Source organism: Ranitomeya variabilis, chromosome 5 (assembly GCF_051348905.1).
Source record: "Ranitomeya variabilis isolate aRanVar5 chromosome 5, aRanVar5.hap1, whole genome shotgun sequence".
Classification (NCBI taxonomy): Eukaryota; Metazoa; Chordata; class Amphibia; order Anura; family Dendrobatidae; genus Ranitomeya; species Ranitomeya variabilis.
This window is the reverse complement of record NC_135236.1, coordinates 287,654,227-287,680,269: the sequence shown is the minus strand read 5'-3', so window position 1 is coordinate 287,680,269 and position 26,043 is coordinate 287,654,227. Positions and strand designations below refer to the sequence as shown.

The 26,043-nt window shown below is 45.1% G+C and overlaps 1 protein-coding gene across 1 annotated transcript in view; it reads left to right on the top strand.

Annotated features, from left to right (window-relative positions):
- Window positions 1–16,119: 16,119 nt before the first annotated feature.
- COPG2 (coat protein complex I subunit gamma 2) overlaps window positions 16,120–26,043 on the top strand; it is a 72,549-nt gene continuing 62,625 nt past the window's right edge. Inside the window, exons 1-7 of the mRNA XM_077264440.1 lie at window positions 16,120–16,301; window positions 18,188–18,240; window positions 18,342–18,422; window positions 19,278–19,349; window positions 19,902–19,981; window positions 23,217–23,292; window positions 23,635–23,727. Coding sequence (XP_077120555.1) covers window positions 16,265–16,301; window positions 18,188–18,240; window positions 18,342–18,422; window positions 19,278–19,349; window positions 19,902–19,981; window positions 23,217–23,292; window positions 23,635–23,727 — 492 coding nt within the window. The 5' untranslated portion in view covers window positions 16,120–16,264. The remainder of the gene's footprint in view (window positions 16,302–18,187; window positions 18,241–18,341; window positions 18,423–19,277; window positions 19,350–19,901; window positions 19,982–23,216; window positions 23,293–23,634; window positions 23,728–26,043) is intronic.

Below are 26,043 nucleotides of genomic sequence, written 5' to 3'. Positions count from 1 at the left end.
ATCATCAGAAAAAATCAAAATATCGTCCAAATATACAATCAAGAATTTATCAATATAAGTCTGGAAGATATCATGCATGAAGGATTGAAAAACAGATGGAGCGTTAGTGAGCCCGAATGGCATCACAAGGTATTCAAAATGGCCTTCGGGCGTATTGAACGCAGTTTTCCATTCATCACCCTGCTTAATACGAACAAGATTATACGCCCCCCGAAGGTCAATCTTCGTAAACCAACTAGCCCCCTTAATCCTAGCAAACAAATCGGAAAGCAAAGGTAAAGGGTATTGAAACTTGACCGTGATCTTATTCAAGAGGCGATAATCAACACAGGGTCTCAAGGAGCCATCCTTCTTAGCAACAAAAAAAAATCCCGCTCCCATCGGTGAAGAAGATGGCAGAATATGCCCTTTCTCCAAAGACTCCTTAACATAACTCCGCATAGCGGTATGTTCAGGCACAGACAGGTTGAAGAGTCGGCCCTTAAGAAACTTACAGCCTGGAATCAAATCAATAGCACAATCACAGTCCCTGTGCGGTGGAAGAGAACTGGACTTGGGCTCATCGAATACATCCTGAAAATCAGACAAAAACTCTGGAATTTCGGAAGAGGAAGAAGAGGAGATGGACATTAAAGGAACATCATTATGAACCCCCTGACAACCCCAACTAGTCACAGACATAGACTTCCAATCCAACACAGGATTATGTACCTGCAACCACGGAAAACCCAACACGATAGCATCATGTAAATTATGCAATACCAGAAATCGACAATCTTCCTGATGGGCTGGCGCCATGCGCATGGTCACCTGTGTCCAAAACTGGGGCTTATTTTTAGCCAAAGGTGTATCATCAATGCCCCATAAAGGAATAAGGTTCTGCAAGGGCTGCAAGGGGAAACCACAACGCCTGGCAAACTCAAGGTCCATTAAGTTTAAAGTGGCGCCTGAATCCACAAACGCCAAGACAGAAAATGATGACAATGAGCAGATCAGGGACACCAATAACAGAAATTTAGGTTGTACAGTACTGATGGTAAATGAACTAGCGATCCTCTTTGTCCGTTTAGGGCAGACTGAAATGACATGAGAAGCGTCGCCACAATAATAACACAACCTATTCTGACGTCTGAGTCCTTGTCGTTCTGTCCTAGACAGAATCCTATCACACTGCATTGGCTCAGGACTCTGCTCTGAGGACAACGCCACAGCGCGCACAGTTCTGCGCTCCCGCAAGCGCCGATCAATCTGAATGGCCAAAGACATAGAATCACTCAGACCGACGGGCGTGGGAAACCCCACCATAACATCTTTAACGGATTCAGAAAGACCCTTTCTGAAAATTGCAGCCAAAGCATCATCATTCCATTTAGTCAACACAGACCATTTTCTAAATTTCTGACAATACAATTCTGCCGCCTCTTGACCCTGAGATAGCGCCAACAAGGTCTTCTCCGCTTGATCCACAGAATTAGGTTCATCATATAATAGTCCTAAAGCCTGAAAAAAGGAATCTACATTAAGCAAAGCCGGATTCCCAGATTCCAGGGAAAATGCCCAATCCTGTGGATCACCACGCAGCAGGGAAATGACGATTTTAACCTGCTGAATAGAATCCCCAGAGGATCGAGGTCTCAAAGCAAAAAACAGTTTACAGTTGTTTTTAAAACTCAAAAATTTGGACCTGTCACCATAAAACAAATCAGGAGTAGGAATCTTCGGCTCTAAAACAGGAGTCTGAACAATATAATCAGAAATTCCCTGTACCCTAGCAGCAAGCTGGTCTACACGAGAAGCTAATTCCTGAACATCCATGCTAACACAAGACTCCTTAGCCACCCAGAGAAAAAGAGGGAAGAAAAGGCAAAGCAAACTGCAGAAAAAAAAATAACTCAACACCTTTCTTCCCTTCTTCTGAGATGCATTTAACTCATAGTAGGCCAGTTGTACTGTTATGATCTGGTGACTTTGGAGCCGCATGAACTTTCTCTGGAGTAGGTGGAAACTGTACTGACCGCAAAACCTGAACTAACACCGCAACTAGAAGTAGCCGTGGGGTGTGCCTAACAAACCCTAGACACCTCGACACAGCCGGAGGACTAAATACCCCTATAGATGGAAATAGGAATACTACCTTGCCTCAGAGCAGAACCCCAAAGGATAGGCAGCCCCCCACGAATATTGACTGTGAGTAGGAGAGGAAAGACACATGCAGGCAGAAAACAGGATTCAGCAAAAGAGGCCACTCTAGCTAAATAGGGAAAGATAGGACAGAATACTAAGCGGTCAGTATTAAAACCCTTCCAAAAATATCCACAGCAGATAATACAAAAAGTTCCACAATCTAACTATAGACATGGAATGTATATCTGTCACTCCAGAGAATCCAACAAGACTGAGAAAATACTGACACAATCTAAGCTGGACAAAAAAACACTGAATAGCACAGAATTATTAAGCACACAGCATGTGTGCCACAGAAACAAAACCACTTATCTTTGCTGATTTGGCAGAAGGCAGAAGGAACCAAACCAGGACCAAAACCTCCCAACAACCATGGACAACTGGCAAGGACTAATGAATCCTGCACGCCTAAATACCCCAGTCAGAACTGCAATCAGCAGATACACCTGACCAGGACTGCAACTCAGGGACAACTGCATTACCACCTACAACCACCGGAGGGAGCCCAAAAGCAGAATTCACAACAGGGTAGCAAACATTTAGTGACAGATTCCCTTTAAGATAAGGTGATGGGTGTACTGGACATCATCACTTTCAATCCTGATAAAAACCTTTGGACTGGCAGTGCATTAGAACATTAAAGGGAATCTGTTAGCAGGTTTTTGTCATTTAATCTGAGAGAAGCCTGATGCAGGAGCAGAGACCAATTCTAGTGATGTGTTTGTGTGTTGTTCCAATAAAATCAGTGTTTTATTAGAAAAGATTATCACTAGAGGACTTGTCTCATGCCATGTAGGCCTCCTGGTGTGTAACCTCACCCTCATTTTATCAAAAAGAGAGCAAGCAGACTAGCAAGTGAATCATCGCTGTAATCAGGGTCTATGCCCTCATATTATGCTGCTTCCAGATAAAGTAGCAAAACTTAGTGACTGATTTGCTTTAAGTAGCACGTATTTCTTTATTCTTGCTTCCCCTTCGCTCTAAAAAGTTGTGAAAAATCCTATCAATAAGAAAAATGTGTTGTCATTTCCATTTCTCACATGAGTGATGTAGATGTTAAACTTCATGACCCAGCCTATTTTGACCGTAATGACCTGGCCATTTTTTGCAATTCTGACCAGTGTCCCATGAGGTAATAACTCAGGAATGCTTCAACGGATCCTAGTGATTCTGAGACTGTTTTTTGTGACATATTGAGATTTATGTTAGTGTTAAATTTAGGTCGATAATTTTTGCGTTTATTTGTGAAAAAATCAGAAATTTGGCAAAAATTTCAAAAATTTTGCAATTTTCACATTTTGAATTTTTATTCTGTTAAACCAGAGAGTTACGTGACACAAAATAGTTAATAAATAACATTTCCCACATGTCTACTTTACATCAGCACAATTTTGGGAAAAAAATTTTTTTGTTAGGAAGTTATAAGGATTCAAAGTTTATAAGCAATTTCTCATTTTTCCAGCAAAATTTACAAAACCATTTTTTTTAGTGACCACATCACATTTGAAGTCCCTTTGAGGGGCCTACATGATAAAAAACACCCAAAAGTGACACCATTCTAAAAACTGCATCAAGCTACTCCAAACTACATTAAAGAAGATTATTAACATTTCAGGTGGTTCACCGGAACTAAAGCAATGTGGAAGGAAAAAATGGACATTTTAATTTATCCAGCAAAAATTTTCTTTTAGCCTCAATTTTTTTATTTTCACATGGGCAACAGGATAAAATTGTTGGGCAATTTCTCCTGAGTACACAGATACCTCATATGTGGGGGTAAACCACTGTTTGGGCGCACAGCAGGGCTCGGGAGGGAAGGAGCGCCATTTGACTTTTTGAATGGAAAATTAGCTCCAATCGTTACCATGTCGCGTGTGGAGAGCCCCAGTGTGCCTAAACATTAGAGCTCCCCCACAAGTGACCCCATTTTGGACATCCTGACATACACAACACACCAACCTGATATACACTACGTCAGGTTGGTGTGTGGTGTAGTGTACATCAGGTTGGTGTGCGGTGTGGTACAGTGTAGTGTATGTTAGGTTGATATGTGTGGTGTAATATACACCACACACATACTCAACAACCTGACGTACACTACAACACACACACCAACCTGATGTACACTATACCACACCGAACACCAACCTGACATACTGTATGTCAGGTTGGTGTGTGTGGTGTAGTGTACGTGTGGTGTAGTACAGGTCAGGTTGATGTGTGTGGTGTATACTACACCACACATACACCAACCTGACGTGTACTGCACCACATGTACACTACACCACACACCAACCTGACATACACTACTCCACATGCACCATCCTGACTACACAACACCACCCACCAACCTGACACACTACGTCAGCTTGGTTTGTGTGGTGTAGTGTACGTCAGGTTGGTGTGTGGTGTAGTGTACGTCAGGTTGGTGTGTGGTGTAGTGTATGTCAGGTTGATATGTCTGGTGTATTATACATCACACACACAACAACCTGAAGTACACTACAACACACACACACCAACCTGTCATACACTACACTATACCACACCGCACACCAACCTGACGTACTGTATGTCAGGTTGGCGTGGTGTAGTGTACGTCAGGTTGGTGTGTGGTGTGGTTTAGTGTATGTCAGGTTGGTGTGCGGTGTGGTTTAGTGTACGTCAGGTTGGTGTGTGGTGTGGTGTTGTGTATGTCAGGTTGGTGTGTGTGGTGTATTGTGTATATCAGGCTGGTGTGGGTGAGTTCTGTAGGGTAATGTCAGGATGTGTTTAGTCCATGGACATGTGATGAATTCTGAAGCATTCATTCAAACACAGTCCAGGTTTGTCAGGACACGTTTCACATTGGAAAGGAGTTTCATTTCTTATCCCCCTTTTATAGCATACCTGGCACCTTTATCATGCTCTCCCCTCACTGAGAAAATGTTGTCCTGGTACCATACGGGAAACATGAGTTCCAGGGGTGCTGGGGCCCGCTCCTTCCTCATCTCCAAACATCAGGGCCTTTATCACCGCCTCCTGGAACTGAAGGAAGGTGCTGTTGGTCTGGCCTGCAAATCGTGATAGCACGTATGCGTTATACAGTGCCATTTGTACGATGTGCACAGCCAGTTTTTTTTACCACACCTCTGCTTTCCGCATGGCACTATAGGGCTGAAGGACTTGATCAGAAAGATCAACTCCCCCCATGTGTTTGTTGTACCCCAGGGCACAGTCTGTTTGTGAACCTGTGCTGGGGTACCTCGAACGGTGGTGGCCATGGTGCTGGGACCATGGATGGTTGTCAAGAAATAGACGTCCCTTTTGTCTTTGAACTTGACCACAACCATGTTGCCGCTACATTGGGGTCGGCTCTCACCCTTTGGGAGAGGCTGCTCAATTAGCGACAAAGAGAGACCCCTAAGGTTTCTGCACACACTACCACAAGCTGCGGTGGCTCTAGCAGAGAGGGACTGAAAGAGTGGGATGCTTGTATAAAAGTTATCAGCGTACAGATGGCAACCTTTATCAAGCAGTGGGTGGACTAAATTCCACACTATTTTCCCACTCACCCCCAGAGCAGGTGGGCATTCTGGGGGCTGGATCCTGCTATCCTTCCCTTGGTAAACTCTAAAGCTTTGAGTGTACCCTAATGCATAGACAGAGAATGGCCCTAACTAAGCTTTTAAAATATGCTCTCAGCCAGCCCCCTGCACTCACTCCTATGAGGCAGTGCCAATGCAGGAAACAATGTCCTGAATCTAACAGGGAACAAGAAGGGTGCAGGAATAGCCTAACAAACAAGCAATCCTCGTATGTGTTGCAGCTGTCGAACAGCCACGAGAAATGCAGGCATGAGGACTGAAACATTATTTGAGCACGCAGAAGTCACTCTATATTAAGAAAATAAAAAATTTGATGGGAGGAGTGCTGCTTTAAACATAATATATAATTCATAGTAAAAAAAAAAATGTGATGTAGGACACAAACACTTTTTACAATATATTCATGGAAAATTGAAATCAAAAGATAGGAATCCCAACCAGCAAAAAAATATAAGGTGAATTCCAATGCCGTACTATAAATTTAAGAGCAAAGAGACAAAATATTTCAACAAAGTCAAGTAATGATGACACTAAATGATATCTTAAGACCATCCATCATAATCTTGTATTTGAAAAGGTCGCCACAATGTAATGTTATTTACTTGTCCACAGTATATACAGATGACTTACAGCTTGGTTTACATTATTACATTCTTTTATTACCTATTTAAAAGCATTTTCTATTTAAAACAGCTCTTAAAATCCCGTATGTACATCTAACACTTTGGGGTTTTAAGTGTTCAAAGATTCCAATAGAAAGAGAAATTGAAAACTAATACATTAAGGAAACAGAGCGCCATCTGGTGGTCAGGCTCATTCACTAGTGTTAATTGTGAATTCTAAATACAGCACATCTGCACAATTTGCTCTAAAACCTGGACATCCCCTTTAATATTTTGGACACTCGATGTGTAGGCACTAGGTGTTTGTATAATTTACAAACTAAAAGGTTGGAGCTTCCCATGATAAGAACTTAAGAACTATATATAAAGGTCACAGATATTGCTTCAATTAGAAAAATGGACATGTATAGATTTATTAAATAAATGGCATAAAGAAACAAACACATATGGTATCTCAGGAATCATAACAACTCAGCGATGACGTTGACAAGTGAATGGTGTGAAATAATATTGGATGAATTTCATTTATTTCCATTGCTTTGTTTTTAAATAGCAGCAAAGAAAACCTGTGGAATTTACCTAGTGGCTAAAAAGGTTTCAGACATAAAGGGTGATGGCCGTTTCACGCTGCCAAGCGCTTCATCCAGCTCCTATTTGTATTGCCTGTTTTCTGCTGACCACCACGTATGACTACGACATAACTGACTTGGGACTTAATGATACCATCTCCATATATTACTACTTTAATTTAAGTGCAAATATTAGCAGTGCCAACCTATTTTTTTTATTTTGTTTATAAACGAAACTATAATATGTGGACCCCAAAATGACTGTAAAAACACAACCTAAACAACATCATACACAGAACTTTTGGCCCTGTTCACAATATTTTTTTTATCATTTAAAATAGATGCCAGGAAAAGCTCATGATTATAAACAGATAGATAGATTATGAGGAGGCCATAAGAAATGCCTAACAGTGGCATCTGTCACCTTAGGCTACAATGGCATTCATTTAATGGTTGTACCATGAGATTTTAAACAGTTTTTCTTGATACTTCCGTTTAACAAGTGTTATTGTATTAATGTATTAACATAAACAATAAGCTCAACAGACAAGACTAAACACTCTATATACTCGACTATAAGCCGACCCGAGTATAAGCTGAGGAACCTAATTTTACCATGGAAAACTGGGTAAGCTTATTGACTCTAGTATAAGGCGGTTATGCATTGTCCCCTCATCCCTGTCCTGGTATGCGTGGCTCTCCCAGCCCATCGTTGTATGGCTCCCCCGGTCCCGTAGTTGTATGCATGGCTCCCCTGTCCATCGTTGTATGCATGGCTCCCCTGGTTCATCGTAGTACGCATGGCTCCCCCACTCCATCGTCCATGCGCTCCATGCCTATGGGAGTGGAGAGGCGTGCATATTCATTACTGTCACGCTCACGCCCTGACTGGTGGGCGTGAGATCAGGGGGTTTGTGGCCCCACTGTGCCACAAACCAGACTACCCTGGAAGGGGTGTGACTATGACAGCTGCCTGGGTTTACACTGGAGCCTCTGATGGTGAGGTCAGGCTTGTGCGGCAGGCAGCTGCCAGGTGCTACTCCAGGGTGGTGTCTGGCTGTGGCTGCTGATCCCACTTGGGAGACAGGAACACCAGGATTGGTGCGGGCATCAGGCAGGACTGACAGAAGAGCATGGCTGAAACTCAGACGAGTAGGCTGGCACGGCTGAGACACAGGGCTGTTTGATTTGGTGTATGAAGGAACAGGTAGGAACCTGTTCACACAGGAGGTGCAGGAACGGATATGAAGTATGGAGGAACAGGTAGGAACCTGTTCACACAGGAGATGCAGGAAAGGAAACAAGCAGAAAGGAATGAGGTATAAAGGAACAGGTTGGGACCTGTTCAGAAAGGAAGAGAACCGCAAGGCTGCGGATAGGAGCGGTAGAGCAGCAAGAGATAGCGCAGCAATAAAAGCTAAGCAGAGCAGAACCACAAGGAATATGGAGAGGAGCTGCAGTAAGAGATTACTGCAGCAGCCGAAGCTAAGCAGAGCGGAGCCACAACGAATGTGGAGAGGAGCTGCAGCAAGAGGTTCCTGCAGCAGCTAAGCAGAGCAGAACCGCAAGGAATGCGGAGAGGAGCTGCAGCAAAGGTTACTGCAGCAGAAGATAAGCAGAGTAGAAAGGAGCAGAACCGCAGGAGTGCGGAGCAGAGGTAAAGCCACAAAGGTACAGAGCAGGCAGAGCCGCAAGAGTGCGGAGCATAAGCAGACTGAGAAACACAAGGAAAGACACAACAGGGAAGGAAGCCACAGACAAGGAGACCGAGATAAGACTAAGTTCATACTAGGTAATGGAACAAGACAAGGAACAAGAACAAAGACACAGGGACCAGGATATTCTGCCTCCTGGAGGGCAGACAACAAGATCAAGGCAAGGAGAAAAGCCTCTAGAGTGAGTAGCACAGAGCCTGGCAAACTCAGAAGCTAAACACAAACTGAGCTAACACATTGCACAGGCCCAGTCCACTGGGTGGAGCTGCACTAAATACTGGAGGCCTCTTGGTCATGAACAGATTAGGCTACTTTCACACTAGCGTCATTTGCAATATGTCGCAATGCGTCGTTCAGGAGAAAAAACGCATCCTGCAAAGTCTGCAGGATGCGTTTTTCCCCATAGACTTACATTACCGACGCATTGTGATGTATTGCCACACGTCGCAAGCGTCGTGCGACGGTTGCGTCGTGTTTTGGCGGACCGTCGGCACAAAAAAACGGACCTTGCAATGGGGCAGCGGAAGCGTCGTAAGACTGCTTCCGCTGCCTACGTCGGGCATTTATTTCACAGTATGCGTCGGTATGTCGGGCCGACTACACTGCGACGGGCCCGTACCGACGCTAGTGTGAAAGCAGCCTTAGACAGATGCACCTGATTCCTATAAGAACCAGAGAGTTCAGGCGCCGCCCCCCCTATGCACACAGCCAGGAAGCATGCAGAGAGCAGAGACACAGAATATGGAGCGGGAGAGAAACAGAAACCGCAACATGACTTGGAGCAGTGGGTAAGATAGTGTGAGAGATGAGAGGCCATGCGGTGATGCCAGCAGAGTTGTTACAATTACCTTAATGAGCGGTGGCCATTTTTTCCGCTATATCAAAGGCGTAGATATAAGGGTTCAGCCTGGGGGGGTGAAACAACTCTGAGAGGGCCCCCAACCTGAGTAAATTTGTTTACATAATTATAGTGGTTTAAAACACTCTTGTGGGCACCTCAGAGGACTATGGTGCATTCCAAATGAGCAAGATGCTGCTGCTACATCACTACACATGAATAGATATTACATTATGCATAACAGACATGAAGTCATGGTCCTAAACCCCTATATGCAGAGCAGATGCAATCACAACTACAGATAGGGCTAAGGAAAGCAAATCTTTATTCTCTGGCAAAAAAAGTTAAATATTTTAATGCTAAATAGTAATAAATCATGGAGCTCACCAAATCGATGCCCATGTTGTTCCAAAACTAACTAAAGAATTTGACTTTTTCCAAAGAACAGATGAACTGAGCAACTCCAAAACTTTGATGAACTATGGAGAAGGAAAAGGTACTTCTTACAGTGCCATCCTTCTCTCCTTTAGTTGAGCTATTCTGCCAATCAACTTGCACAGGCGCTGTAAAGAGGCTCTCCGACCCTTATAATACCGCTATGTGTCCACCGGTGCTGTACAGAGGCTCTCCGGACCCTTATAATACCGCCATGTGTGCACCGGTGCTGTACAGAGGCTCTCCGGACCCTTATAATTCCGCCATATGTGCACCGGCGCTGTACAGAGGCTCTCCGGACCCTTATAATACCGCCATGTGTGCACCGGCGCTGTTCAGAGGCTCTCTGGACCCTTATAATACCGCCATGTGTGCACCGGCGCTCTACAGAGGCTCTCCGGACCCTTATAATACCGCCATGTGTGCACCGGTGCTGTACAGAGGCTCTCCGTACCCTTATAATACCGCCATGTGTGCAGCAGCGCTGTACAGAGACTCTTCAGACACTCATAATACCCCCATATGTGCACTGGTGCTGTACAGAGGCTCTCCGGACCCGTATAATACCGCCATGTGTGCACCGGTGCTGTACAGAGGCTCTCCGAACCCAAACCCTTATAATACCACCATATGTGCACCGGTGCTGTACAGAGGCTCTCCGGACCCTTATAATACCGTCATGTGTGCACCGGCGCTCTACAGAGGCTCTCCGGACCCTTATAATACCGCCATGTGTGCACCGGTGCTGTACAGAGGCTCTCCGTACCCTTATAATACCGCCATGTGTGCAGCAGCACTGTAGAGACTCTTCAGACACTCATAATACCCCCATATGTGCACTGGTGCTGTACAGAGGCTCTCCGGACCCGTATAATACCGCCATGTGTGCACCGGTGCTGTACAGAGGCTCTACGAACCCGAACCCTTATAATACCACCATATGTGCACCGGTGCTGTACAGAGGCTCTCCGGACCCTTATAATACCGCCATGTGTGCACCGGCGCTGTACAGAGGCTCTCCGGACCCTTATAATACCGCCATGTGTGCACCGGCGCTGTACAGGGGCTCTCCGGACCCTTATAATACCGCCATGTGTGCACCGGCGCTGTACAGAGGCTCTCTGGACCCTTATAATACCACCATGTGTGCACCGGCGCTGTACAGAGGCTCTCCGGACCCTTATAATACCGCCATGTGTGCACCGGCGCTGTACAGAGGCTCTCCGGACCCTTATAATACCCCCATATGTGCACTGGTGCTGTACAGAGGCTCTCTGGACCCTTATAATACCGCCATGTGTGCAGCAGCGCTGTACAGAGACTCTTCAGACCCTCATAATACCTCATATGTGCACTGGTGCTGTACAGAGGCTTTCCGGACCCGTATAATACCGCCATGTGTGCACCGGTGCTGTACAGAGGCTCTCTGAACCCTTATAATACCACCATATGTGCACCGGTGCTGTACAGAGGCTCTCCGGACCCTTATAATACCGCCATGTGTGCACTGGTGCTGTACAGAGGCTCTCCGGACCCTTATAATATCGCCATGTGTGCACCGGCGCTGTACAGAGGCTCTCCGGACCCTTATAATACCGCCATGTGTGCACTGGTGCTGTACAGAGGCTCTCCAGACCCTTATAATACCCCCATATGTGCAGTGGTGCTGTACAGAGTCTCTCCGGACCCTTATAATACCCCCATATGTGCACTCGTGCTGTACAGTCTCTACGGGCCCTTATAATACCGCCATGTGTGCACCGGTGCTGTACAGAGGCTCTCTGGACCCTTATAGTACCGCAATGTGTGCACCGGTGCTGTACAGAGGCTCTCCGGACCCTTATAATACCGCCATGTGTGCACCGGTGCTGTACAGAGGCTCTCCGGACCTTTATAATACCGCAATGTGTGCACCGGTGCTGTAGTCTCTCCGGACCCTTATAATACCCCATATGTGCACCGGTGCTGTACAGAGGCTCACCGGACATTTATAATACCGCCATGTGTGCACCGGCGCTGTAGTCTCTCTGGACCCTTATAATACCCCATATGTGCACCGGTGCTGTACAGAGGCTCTCTGGACCTTTATAATACCGCCATGTGTGCACCGGCGCTGTAGTCTCTCCGGACCCTTATAATACTCCCATGTGTGCACCGGTGCTGTACAGAGGCTCTCCGGACCCTTATAATACCGCCATGTGTGCACCGGCGCTGTACAGAGGCTCTCCGGACCCTTATAATACCGCAATGTGTGCACCGGTGCTGTACAGAGGCTCTCCGGACCCTTATAATACCGCCATGTGTGCACCGGTGCTGTACAGAGGCTCTCCGGACCTTTATAATACCGCCATGTGTGCACCGGCGCTGTAGTCTCTCCGAACCCTTATAATACTCCCATGTGTGCACCGGTGCTGTACAGAGGCTCTCCGGAATCTCATAATACCCCCATATGTGCACCGGCACTGTGCAGAGGCTCTCCGGACCCTTATAATACCCCCATGTGTGCACCGACACTGTACAGAGGCTCTCCGGACCCTTATAATACCCCCATGTGTGCACCAGTGCTGTACTGAGGCTCTCCGGACCCTTATAATACCCCTATATGTGCACTGGTGTTGTACAGAGGCTCTCCGGAACCTTATAATACCCCCATATGTGCACCGGCACTGTACAGAGGCTCTCTGGACCCTTATAATACCCCCATGTGTGCACCAGTGCTGTACTGAGGCTCTCCGGACCCTCATAATACCCCCATGTGTGCACCAGTGCTGTACTGAGGCTCTCCGGACCCTTATAATACCCCCATACGTGCACCAGCGCTGTACAGAGGCTCTCCGGACCCTTATAATACCCCCATGTGTGCGCCGGCGCTGTACAGAGGCTCTCCAGACCCTCATAATACCGCCATGTGTGCACCGGTGCTGTACAGAGGCTCTCCGGACCCTTATAATACCGCTATGTGTGCACCGGTGCTGTACAGAGGCTCTCCGGACCCTTATAATACCACCATATGTGCACCGGCGCTGTACAGAGGCTCTCCGGACCCTTATAATACCACCATATGTGCACCGGCGCTGTACAGAGGCTCTCCGGACCCTCATAATACCCCCATGTGTGCACCAGTGCTGTACTGAGGCTCTCCAGACCCTTATAATACCCCCATATGTGCACTGGTGTTGTACAGAGGCTCTCCGGAACCTTATAATACCCCCATATGTGCACCGGCACTGTACAGAGGCTCTCTGGACCCTTATAATACCCCCATGTGTGCGCCGGCGCTGTACAGAGGCTCTCTGGACCCTTATAATACCCCCATACGTGCACCGGCGCTGTACAGAGGCTCTCCGGACCCTTATAATACCCCCATGTGTGCGCCGGCGCTGTACAGAGGCTCTCCGGACCCTCATAATACCCCCATACGTGCACCGGCGCTGTACAGAGGCTCTCTGGACCCTTATAATACCCCCATGTGTGCGCCGGCGCTGTACAGAGGCTCTCTGGACCCTTATAATACCCCCATACGTGCACCGGCGCTGTACAGAGGCTCTCCAGACCCTTATAATACCCCCATATGTGCAGTGGTGCTGTACAGAGTCTCTCCGGACCCTTATAATACCCCCATATGTGCACTCGTGCTGTACAGTCTCTCCGGGCCCTTATAATACCGCCATGTCTGCACCGGTGCTGTACAGAGGCTCTCTGGACCCTTATAGTACCGCAATGTGTGCACCGGTGCTGTACAGAGGCTCTCCGGACCCTTATAATACCGCCATGTGTGCACCGGTGCTGTACAGAGGCTCTCCGGACCTTTATAATACCGCAATGTGTGCACCGGTGCTGTAGTCTCTCCGGACCCTTATAATACCCCATATGTGCACCGGTGCTGTACAGAGGCTCACCGGACATTTATAATACCGCCATGTGTGCACCGGCGCTGTAGTCTCTCTGGACCCTTATAATACCCCATATGTGCACCGGTGCTGTACAGAGGCTCTCTGGACCTTTATAATACCGCCATGTGTGCACCGGCGCTGTAGTCTCTCCGGACCCTTATAATACTCCCATGTGTGCACCGGTGCTGTACAGAGGCTCTCCGGACCCTTATAATACCGCCATGTGTGCACCGGCGCTGTACAGAGGCTCTCCGGACCCTTATAATACCGCAATGTGTGCACCGGTGCTGTACAGAGGCTCTCCGGACCCTTATAATACCGCCATGTGTGCACCGGTGCTGTACAGAGGCTCTCCGGACCTTTATAATACCGCCATGTGTGCACCGGCGCTGTAGTCTCTCCGAACCCTTATAATACTCCCATGTGTGCACCGGTGCTGTACAGAGGCTCTCCGGAATCTCATAATACCCCCATATGTGCACCGGCACTGTGCAGAGGCTCTCCGGACCCTTATAATACCCCCATGTGTGCACCGACACTGTACAGAGGCTCTCCGGACCCTTATAATACCCCCATGTGTGCACCAGTGCTGTACTGAGGCTCTCCGGACCCTTATAATACCCCCATATGTGCACTGGTGTTGTACAGAGGCTCTCCGGAACCTTATAATACCCCCATATGTGCACCGGCACTGTACAGAGGCTCTCTGGACCCTTATAATACCCCCATGTGTGCACCAGTGCTGTACTGAGGCTCTCCGGACCCTCATAATACCCCCATGTGTGCACCAGTGCTGTACTGAGGCTCTCCGGACCCTTATAATACCCCCATACGTGCACCAGCGCTGTACAGAGGCTCTCCGGACCCTTATAATACCCCCATGTGTGCGCCGGCGCTGTACAGAGGCTCTCCAGACCCTCATAATACCGCCATGTGTGCACCGGTGCTGTACAGAGGCTCTCCGGACCCTTATAATACCGCTATGTGTGCACCGGTGCTGTACAGAGGCTCTCCGGACCCTTATAATACCACCATATGTGCACCGGCGCTGTACAGAGGCTCTCCGGACCCTTATAATACCACCATATGTGCACCGGCGCTGTACAGAGGCTCTCCGGACCCTCATAATACCCCCATGTGTGCACCAGTGCTGTACTGAGGCTCTCCAGACCCTTATAATACCCCCATATGTGCACTGGTGTTGTACAGAGGCTCTCCGGAACCTTATAATACCCCCATATGTGCACCGGCACTGTACAGAGGCTCTCTGGACCCTTATAATACCCCCATGTGTGCGCCGGCGCTGTACAGAGGCTCTCTGGACCCTTATAATACCGCCATGTGTGCACCGGTGCTGTACAGAGGCTCTCCAGACCCTCATAATACCGCCATGTGTGCACTGGTGCTGTACAGAGGCTCTCCGGACCCTCATAATACCCCCATACGTGCACCGGCGCTGTACAGAGGCTCTCTGGACCCTTATAATACCCCCATGTGTGCGCCGGCGCTGTACAGAGGCTCTCCGGACCCTTATAATACCGCCATGTGTGCACCGGTGCTGTACAGAGGCTCTCCGGACCCTTATAATACCTCCATGTGTGCACCGGTGCTGTACAGAGGCTCTCCGGACCCTTAGGCTATGTGCACACGTCAGGATTTTGTCAGCATTTTGTCAGGCTTTTTCATCAGGTTTTGTAGCCAAAACCAGGAGTGGGTGATAAATACAGGAGTGGTGCATATGTTTCTATTATACTTTTCCTCTAATTGTTCCACTCCTGGTTTTGGCTACAAATCCTGATGAAAAATCCTGACAAAATCCTGACGTGTGCACATAGCCTTATAATACCCCCATGTGTGCACCGATGCTGTACAGAGGCTCTCCGGACCCTCATAATACCCCCATGTGTGCACCAGCGCTGTACTGAGGCTCTCCGGACCCTTATAATACCCCCATGTGTGCACCGGCGCTGTACAGAGGCTCTCCGGACCCTTATGTCGTGTAGTATGTACATGAGGGGGCGCCTGAGCTATGGCGCCTCTGTACCATTTGGAACCTCACATGCTTGGTGCACACTTGTCTGTTCTTAGTGCCCAACCTATAGAAGGAATGCTCCCACCACACGCCCCTCCAGACCCCCTTATAGACCTGATGTATGGCAGAGCATTTTGGGGGCTTTTTTGTATATAATATTCTGTCACAGATTGGTTTGACCCCTTGCACCACCAGCCCACCCAGCAAATTCCCTTCCAAATGCCAGAAGCTTCATCGCGCAGTCGCACTGTAGTGGAGAGGTCACATGACCGCTTTTCTATCACGTGATGGGACGTGGCTTCAGCTTGAGCAGTAAGCGCATGCTCAGTACACTTCGCTCTGTTGAGACTTCTCACCGCTACCGGGAATTTGGACTGCAGCACCGGAAATGATTAAGAAATTTGACAAGAAGGACGAGGAGGCGGGTGAGGCTTGTCCGTGTATATTATCCTTGCAGACCTGGCGTCTAGCCCGTGCAGGCCGCGAAGCCGCGGACTTTCCTGAAGCCGGAAGTCTTCTGTGCCAGGGAATCTGTGCATAGTGTCTGTGCAGGGAGGTGGTGATTCTGCGCTCTCCGCAGCCTCCATACTAGCACTTGTAGACGCTGCACGCAGCTGAGCATAGGCTGGGATGTGTCTCCTCACAGTAAAGGGATCCTGGCAGCTGATTCCTGCACACAAACCACGGGCAATCACCTGACAGGATCCCTTTAATGAGGACATGTCACCAGTTGGCACGTTATCTGGCCCCATCATGGAATATGGCTGCAGAGCTCAGAAGCAGAGTGTTTAGCCTTTATTTCCCATCGGCACTGCAGAGGTATTCGCTTGTAAGGTTTAGGTTCTAATTTCCCCTTAAACTAAGGAGGCGATATCAGAGCTGTTTCTCTGGGGATGGTTACTTTTCCCCCCTGCATGACATTGCTCAATTATTAGCAGGAGGCTTCATGCAGGGGGGAAAAACGCCCCCAGAGAATGTCAGACACCACTCTCCATATCCAATGACACACAGCACTGCTGTCACCTACTATAACCTATGGGGGACTACAGCAGAGCTGTGTGCCATTACAAACACCACTGCATCTATCCCAGGCATGGGGGTATAACGCTCTGATAGTGGGCACAGATCCAGAGCAGTGTGTGTGGCCTGATGTAGCTCTCCTCTCCCAGCACTGTCAGCTCTGCTCCCCTCTTCCTCCTGCCACATTGTCAGTGCCGTGAGATGAGAGCTGCAGTAGGTCACATTGCTCTGGATCTGTGCCATCTATCGGGACAGTATTCCCCCATGTCTGGGATAGATGGAGAGACTATAATCAAAGTAGATGCCAAAGTGAAATCCGTGAGGAGAGCAAGGCTGTGAGCCATTGCCCATATCACAAAGAGAGGCCTGGTGTGACATTGTCTAGGGCAGTGTTCCCCAACTCCGGTCCTCGAGAGCCACAACAGGTCATGTTTTCAGGATTTCCTTAGTATTGCACAGGTGATTGAATGCTTGCCTGTCCAGGTGATGCAATTATCACCTGTGCAATACTAAGGAAATCCTGAAAACATGACCTGTTGTGGCTCTCGAGGACCGGAGTTGGGGAACACTGGTCTAGGGCATGCTTTATTTGTTTTTTTCCTGCATGATGTCTCCAGCTTATGATTAGTCAGTGTTATGCAGGGAAAAAGTAAATGCCTCCTTTGTTGAAGGGAAGATCAGCATGTAAACTTTCCAAGTTATTCAATTTGTGGGCAGTTCATATTGGTGAAAGTTTTTTAGAGGTGTTATTCCCATATATTGGGATGTATAATCCCTTCCTGAAGATCCTAATGGCGCGTAAAGCCGCTTTCACATAAGTATAGTACATGCACATTTTTTTTTTTTTTTTTATAACAGTCAAAAGAAGTGAACTTAAAGGGAACCTGTCCCCAGTTTTTTAGTATCCCAACAAATCCCACCACTTTTTTCTACTGTTTGTATGTATTTCACAAATGATTACACATTGCCCCCTGATTTCCCCCGTACACCTCAAAAATACCATTTGATTTGGTCCTGCACTGTATTTAAATGAGGCTTATCTAGTACGATGGGCGCCGTCCTTGCAGCATTTGTTCCTCCACTCTGCTAGTAAAAAAACTACCTCCGGCTCTGATTGATGTCGATGACTCTTCCTTCGTCATCCACAAAGCTTTGCACGATCTGTGAGTATATCCTGTGCTAGTCCTTTTGGAGAGACACTACAATTGCTTACGTGCCTGTTTGAAGATGACAGTATAAATCTAGATGAGGGTTTCTAAGAAAGTCTTTGTGTTTTGCCTTTTTTTATTAGGAAGTGGCTCCAATCCCTTCCAGAATTTAGAGAAGAGTGCTGTTCTTCAAGAGGTGAGGTCTTCAAGATTCTAATTTGGTATTTTATTTCTAATGTTACTTCCATCTCATCCCTTAGTATACTGTTATAGCAGAAATACTGTATATTTTTGCAGGCTCGTTTATTCAATGAGACTCCAATAAATCCAAGACGATGCCTCCACATTCTGACCAAGATTTTGTACCTATTGAACCAGGTAAGCTAAACGCTATGCATACGTGCTAATGCAAACCAGTGTACCCCCCATCCCAATTAAGGTGGGGATCTCGTCCTAGGACAAGGAAACACTTTATTAACCTACCAGGGCATTGTAAAATTCTGGCTTTACTTCTAGATACACTGCTCTCACAAACATAATACAGGACTAAGGCTTTTTATTTTTCCTTGTATGGGAGTGTAAAGGCTGGTTTTGACAGTTAACCCCTTTCCACCCCCTGTCTATTTTTTGTCTTTGCACTTTTTTTCTTCCTTCCTGTGTAAGAGCCTTAACTCTTTTTATTTATTTTTTTTCTATCAAAATAGCTATATGAGGGCTGGTTTGAGTTTTCTTGCAGTACGATTTGTAGTTTTGTGTGTCAACATTCATTTTACCTTATAATGTGCTGGGAAAATAATTCCAAGTATGGTGAAGTTGTGTAAAAAATGGAGTCCCAGCATGGTTTCTTGGGTTTGTTTTAACGGCGTACATTCAGTGGTAAAAACGATGCTGAACCCTGATTCTCCAGATCAGTGCGATTACAGTGATACCAAACTTGTATAGATTATTGTTCATTTAAGTAAAGAAAAAAATGAAGGAGTTAAGCATAATTGTTTCCTACAAGTTGTTTTGGGAAGTCTTCCTTGCAATAATGTGATTTGATGCAATACAGAATATTTGCCATGAAACATTTGGCACAGGTTGTTCTATCACTCTGCCTATGAAATATCCATTGCCAGTATGACCAGCTTGGAGTCTTCAGTGTCGGGATACAGGACTATGGAGGGCAGAATTTCTGTATACTCACACACAATTCAAGGTCTGTACAAATGATTGATTTTGTGTCTGCCTTAGGGTGAACATTTTGGAACAATGGAAGCCACAGAAGCTTTCTTTGCAATGACCAGATTGTTCCAATCTAATGATGTAAGTATATAGTTTCCCATACACATTAGAGCACTGTTGACTGCACCCACAGATATTAACATGTTCGACCAACGCTGTATAATGTTTATGGGGCGCCAGAAAAGTAATTGTCAGGGAAGATGCTTAATTTTGGGCTGCCAGGAGATAAACTGCCGTTAGAAATGTCTGCAAGTTGCTTTCTCATAAACAACACAGGATCACTTGACGAAACGAGCGCTGCAGTGTATGGGAGAGACAAGCGAGTTAGTTGTCGGCCAAAGCAATGTTTGGCTGACATCCATCTAATGTGAATCTAATGTCTATTTATTTATTTTTGTAAGGAAATTTTATGTCGAAGGCTTATTCTAATAGGCATAATGTAGCAGTGTATAACTGTACATGTTTGATGCCACAGACTCCCCCACAATATGAGCAGTAGCACATGGGATGTTCTAGATGGTGGTAGTGTAATTGTGCAGCTGAGAATGACTTCGATTAGAAATTGAGCATTTTAGTTGTTAATAAAACTGCTCTTTCTGTTAATATGCAATGTTTTTCTTTCCCTTCTCTTAGCAAACCCTGAGGAGAATGTGTTACCTCACCATTAAGGAAATGGCGAATATTTCTGAAGATGTCATTATTGTCACAAGCAGGTAAACATTAAAGCCTTGCCAAGGTATTGTTTTTTTTTTCTATAAATATATGGCTTTTGAATTACTATACAATATAAAACAATTAGTTTGACTATATGTACCTACAAGTACAACATATAATAGTTGTATAGATAGGTTCCAGTAAATGTAAATCTCCTACCCCCTGTCTCATACTTACCTTCTGGCGTTTTCATCTGTTTTCGCCGCCACTCTCTAGCAAAAAGTGACCCGCCTGCAGCTCCAGTGTTTCATGGAGCTGAGTGGAGGTCGCTTTACAATACAAATCGCCATGTATACAATACAAGTCTATTAGGGACTCGTTCTGGTTGTCATAGACTTACATTGAGAGCTTGTGACTGTTACTTCCAACTTTTGGTCAGTCAGAAGCTGCGCTCACAAGATGACGCAGGGGGACCAAAACGGTCCCTTGGCGTAGCTACACATGGTAGCGATACGCGTAGGGACGCCCTGCATGGCTATACATTGATCTTGTAGCAAGTATGCATTGTTGCTTATATGGAAGCCCACTTATGTGATATGGGTTGTTTCATATGCCTATATATTGACTATCTGTTATATATTTGGTCCTCATGATTGTATTTAGACATTGCTTTTTATTGGATCACATGTATGCTTATCAAGCGGAACTTTGCTGTACCAGTGAATTTGCGCATATTTAATTATATCAAATATATGGGCTACATTTTAGTCTTGCATTACCGTATTTATTATTATGCCTATGATACAGAAACTTTTATAGATATAGCTTGCATACTATTCCTAGTTTTAACAGCTATGATATTAGCAAGCCATTAACACCTACAGCATTATTCATCGACCTTTGTTTATACCTAGCCATTATTACCCCATTGAGCCATGATTTGTATGTGTTTTATATTTGTATGTGCACCTGTTGTTGCTTCAATAAAGCTGTTTTTTTTTCACATATATATATATATATATATATATATATATATATATCAGGTGTGTGCACCTCTATTGGCGTCTCCTTTTTCGTCTCCAGCATGCATTTGTAAGACGCTATGGTAGCACCCCTATATATTACCTTTAGTGGTGCCCGCTCACTTTTTCTTGCTAAATAGTAAATACTAAGTACAGGGTGAGTGATATCAACTTCCTGTTTGTGGCACATTAGTATATGGGAGGGGGAAAACTTTTCAAGATGGGTGGTGACCATGGCGGCCATTTTGAAGGCGGCCATTTTGGATCCAACTTTATTTTTTCCAATAGGAAGAGGGTCATGTGACATATCAAACTTATTGAGAATTTCACAAGAAAAATAATGGTGTGCTTGGTTTTAACGTAGCTTTATTATTTTATGAGTTATTTAGAAGTTCGTGACCACTTATAAAATGTGTTCAAAGTGCTTCCCATTGTGTTGGATTGTCAATGCAACCCTCTTCTCCCACTTTTGACACACTGATAACACCGCAGAAGAAGTGCTAGCACAGGCTTCCAGTATCCGTTGTTTCAGATGCTGCACATCTCGTATCTTCACAGCATAGACAAAAAGTCTATGGGTGTCATATCGGGAGACCTTGATGGCCATTCAACTGGCCCATGATGACCAATCCACTTTCCAGGAAACTGTTCATGTAAGAACTTTTATCTTTGGGGGTCATCTGAAGGCAATTATCACCATTCCCATTTTATTTAGGTGTATCCATATAAATGGCCCACCCTGTACATTGCAGGCCTGAATAATATACCAATAGTCTAGCTATTTTCATACATTTTTAGAGAGAACAAGACGCATCCTCTCTGATGTTAAAGACTTTATTAATGTTTGACCCAAATATCGGCTCCATTTGCCAAAATTCAGGCACAGATCATGTTTCAGGATTTCCTGATAATTCCATCACCTGTGCAGTACTAGGGAAATCCTGATGGCATGATCTGTTGGTGGCTTTTGAAGACCTGAGTCGGGGAACACTGATCTGGAGCATTATCCCTAAATCTGGCTTCCCCGTCCCCCCTGCTTCATTAATTGACAGCACTGGCTTGAATTGGGCTGAGATTAGAACTGTGGATATGCTTCTTGTCAGTAAAATGATGTGCTGACTTCATAATGTAGTTTTGACTTGATAGATTGCCTTATAGGGGTTGTCTAGGCTTATCACGAAAGTTTGCTGTCACGCTATTCTCTGGTGCTTGCGGTGAGACCAAGCAGTCATGTGACCTCGTATGAGGCTATGCATACTCCTAGTCACACTCCAACTAGACATGCGCAGGCTTGCTCAATTCACTTATAATGAGCGCGAGGCTGCTCACATCTAGTCGAAATGTTGCCAGAAGTATGCTTATTGCATATTTGCAGTCACATGACTACTTGACTGTGCTGCCAGCACCGATGTGAGGATTCACAAGTCTGTAGTCACATATAGTGACTGCAGACTTTTGTGGCAATCCTAGACAATCCTTTTAAAGAGTACCTATAACTTGTCTGTGGTTGCCATTTTTATTTAAGAAAACAACGGGCAGCTGCAGACAGAGGATTACTAATTATAAGTTAATAAAAGAAAAAAAGTCCAAGAACACTCCCTAACGTCTGGCTTAAAGACCCAACTTTTTGGTGAAATGAGGAGGATAATTGTAAAACAAGTAGGTGCGGTGAAGTCACGGGACTACTACGAAGCATGTCAGTGGTATATTTCGGACAAAAACAGTAACGGATTATTAACAGGGTTGTGTCCCCCCACAAGGTGCTGTGCTTAGATCGAGTAGTCCTTTTGTGAGGTCAGACTCCCTTTAAAGGATTTTTCAGTTTAGGTCAACAATTTTTTTTTTTGCCCCAGAATGGATTTCTTTCCTTAGGTCAGTTTAGCAGTCATTTTAATATTGACTAGTGATGAGCGAATGTGCTCGGATGAGGTGTTATCTGCGCATGCTCGAGTGCTAACCGAGTGAATTCAGCATTCTTGAATATTATGTTTGAGTCTCCGCGGCTGCATGGCCGCATCACATGCAGAGATTGCCTGTTTGCTAGTCAATCTGTTACCACATGATCATGCTCGGATAACTCCTTATCCAAGCACGTTCGCTCATCACTAATACTGACGTTTGTTTATCTTAATATTCTATTTTCATGTCCTTCTTTCCTAATAGATCAGAAACCTGTCGAGTGTGTTTGACATGCCTAGGAATAGAATAGACCACAAGAATATATATAGCCACAGTTATTGGATTAACCTTTTACATAATTCAATTTTCATAGTCTGACCAAGGATATGACTGGGAAAGAAGATGTTTACCGAGGACCTGCTATCCGAGCCCTCTGCCGGATTACTGACGTAAGTAGCCAGCAGGGCTATGGTTCCTGCCATGGCCTTCTGATGATTGTGTTCTGTCTGTAACTTTTACGATGCAAGGACCTGTATGTCGCTCGGTCAGATAGTGCTAATGACTGTCCTTGTCTATAGTCTTGATGAACACGCAGTTTTTGTGCAGCGATCCTAATACCAAACATGCTAATGAACAGTAGTGTTTGCTCCCAATGTACCCATGTCTGTGATTTTGATGCCAGTTCACACAGCCACTTGTATGAATGGTGATTTTGTGTTTTTTTTTTTTTCTTTTTCTTTTCCTCTTTTGGCTTATCCCTAACGAGAAACGTGGGTTGTGTCCTTTCACAGGCCACCATGTTGCAAGCAATTGAAAGATACATGAAGCAAGCAATTGTGGATAAGGTTCCCAGTGTCTCCAGTTCTGCATTGGTATCTTCCTTGGTGTGTACATATTCATTATTTTACCACTTTATCGTGAACTATTCGTCATTTTTTCACTTCGCACCCACAAACTTAAATGTATTTTATTGGGATTTTTTGGGATATACCAACACAAAGTAGCAAGTATTTATGAAGTTTATAGGAAATAATACTTGGTTTTCTAAATATTTAAAAAATATAAATGTGTAAATTATGACATGCATTTGTATTTATTCCCCTTGAGTCAATACTTTTTTTTTTTTTAGGACCACCTTTCATTGAAAGTACTACTGCAATTTTTGGGGGTTATGTCTCTACCAGCTTTGCACGCCTAAAGGCTTCTTATGGCTTGCTTTAAAAGGCTTTCTTCTTGCCACTTTTCCATAAAGGCCAGATTTGTGGAGTATATGATTATGGCTGCGTTCACGTGTTCAGTATTTTACATCAGTATTTGGAAGCCAAAATCAGGAGTGGAACAATCAGAGGGTGAGCGTAATAGAAACACAGTCAACACTTTTGCATTTTTGAAGAAAGACGTGTAATCGGCTCACCTAGCCAGTGAGTGCAAAGGATCCAAATTCCACCGCAAGAGCAAACTGAAAAACCGTAGTTGATCCAACACTTCAGTAAAATGTAAAACTTTTTATTTTCGTCCATTTAAAACCATGTCACAAAAAATTGCATAATCATCGAATGAATACTCCCAGAGAAAAATACAATCAAGGTTGACTTGTTTTGAAGGGAGTCTGTGGTTTAATCACGATGAAGAAAGAGAAAAATGTTGTGAAGAAGAAACAGAGAGTGGTGGTCATGGGGGATTCCCTGTTGAGAGGAACAGAGGCCGCGATCTGCAGCTGGGTATAACCTCAAGAGAAATATGCTGTCTTCTAAGTGAAAAAATCAAAGATGTGTTTGACAGGATATCAGGACTCTTCAGATCTACAGATGACTACCCAGTCCAGCTAATATATGTGGGTGCAAGTGATAAAGCAAGAAAGGACATGGAAACCATCTGCAATGACTTTAAAGACTTAGGCAAGAAAGTGAAAACTATGAGCTCAAATGATCTCATCCATCCTCCCAGTGGATAGCCATGGAACAAGATGTGCAACAAAATCCTACAGGTAAACAACTGGCTACGTCGATGGTGCAGTCAGCAAGGATTTGGATTTCTGGATCATGGAGTGAATTATCTATACAATGGACTACTTGCTAGAGATGGGCTGCACCTCACCTAGACTGTAATACACATATTTGTAAGTCGCCTTGCTACACTCATCAAGAGAGCTTTTTGAACATTCTGGGAAGGAAAGCAAAAGGCCAGGGACAGCCATACAGCTATTGAGAACTTTGCAATTAGAAGTGGAAACTAAGAACAAACAAAAAAATCATAATAAAAATATTGGAGAAAGAGAAACCGATCACAGACTAAGATGTTTCTATACAAATGCACAGAGTATGGGCAACAAACAAGGAGAATTGGAGATACTAACGCAGGAAAATAAATATGTAATTGACATCACTGAAACTTGGTGTGATGATACACATGATTGTAAGACAAGGCTAGAAGAATACAGGTTACTTGCAAGAAATAGACTTAAAAACGGGGAGGAGGTGTCGCATTGTATGTTAGAAATGTGTATAACTCCAGAGATTGAAGCTTCAGAGACTGGGAGTAAAAATACAAGGAGAGAACAAAGGAAAGGACACCATTGTAAGTGTTTACTACAAGCCACCTGGGCAAGCTGAAGATATGAATGAGCTCTTTATGCATCAGATGGCCAAGTTCTAAAAAAAACATATGATATGTAGTGATTATGGGAGATTTCAACTATCCAGAAATTTGTTGGGAATCTCTGTCGAAAGTAACAAGTCCATCAAATTCTTATCCTCTCTTCCTGACAACTTTATCTTCCAAAAGATATAGAAGAAAAGAAGGGGTTCTGCTACCTTGAATATAATCCTTATCAACAGGGAGGAAATGGTTGAAGGTGGTAAGGGTGGCTGGGACCTTAAGAGGCAGCAATCATGCTATCATTGAATTTTGGATAACTATAGGAGGAAGACCTGTGAAGACTCAGACTTCAAGGTTGGATTTCAGAAAGGAAGATTTTAAGGGACTCAAAAATGGATAGGAGGGATCAAATGGCTGGATGTCCTTAAGAACAGAAATCTCCAGGAGGGATGGGAAATTTTGAAAAATGAGATTCTCAAAGCACAGACGTTAACAATCCCTACATGAGGGAAGAATAGTAAGTATTTAAAGAAACCAGGATGGATGAACACAGAACTTATGCTAAAAAGGAAGAAAGAAATGTTTATTAAATGGAAAAGATG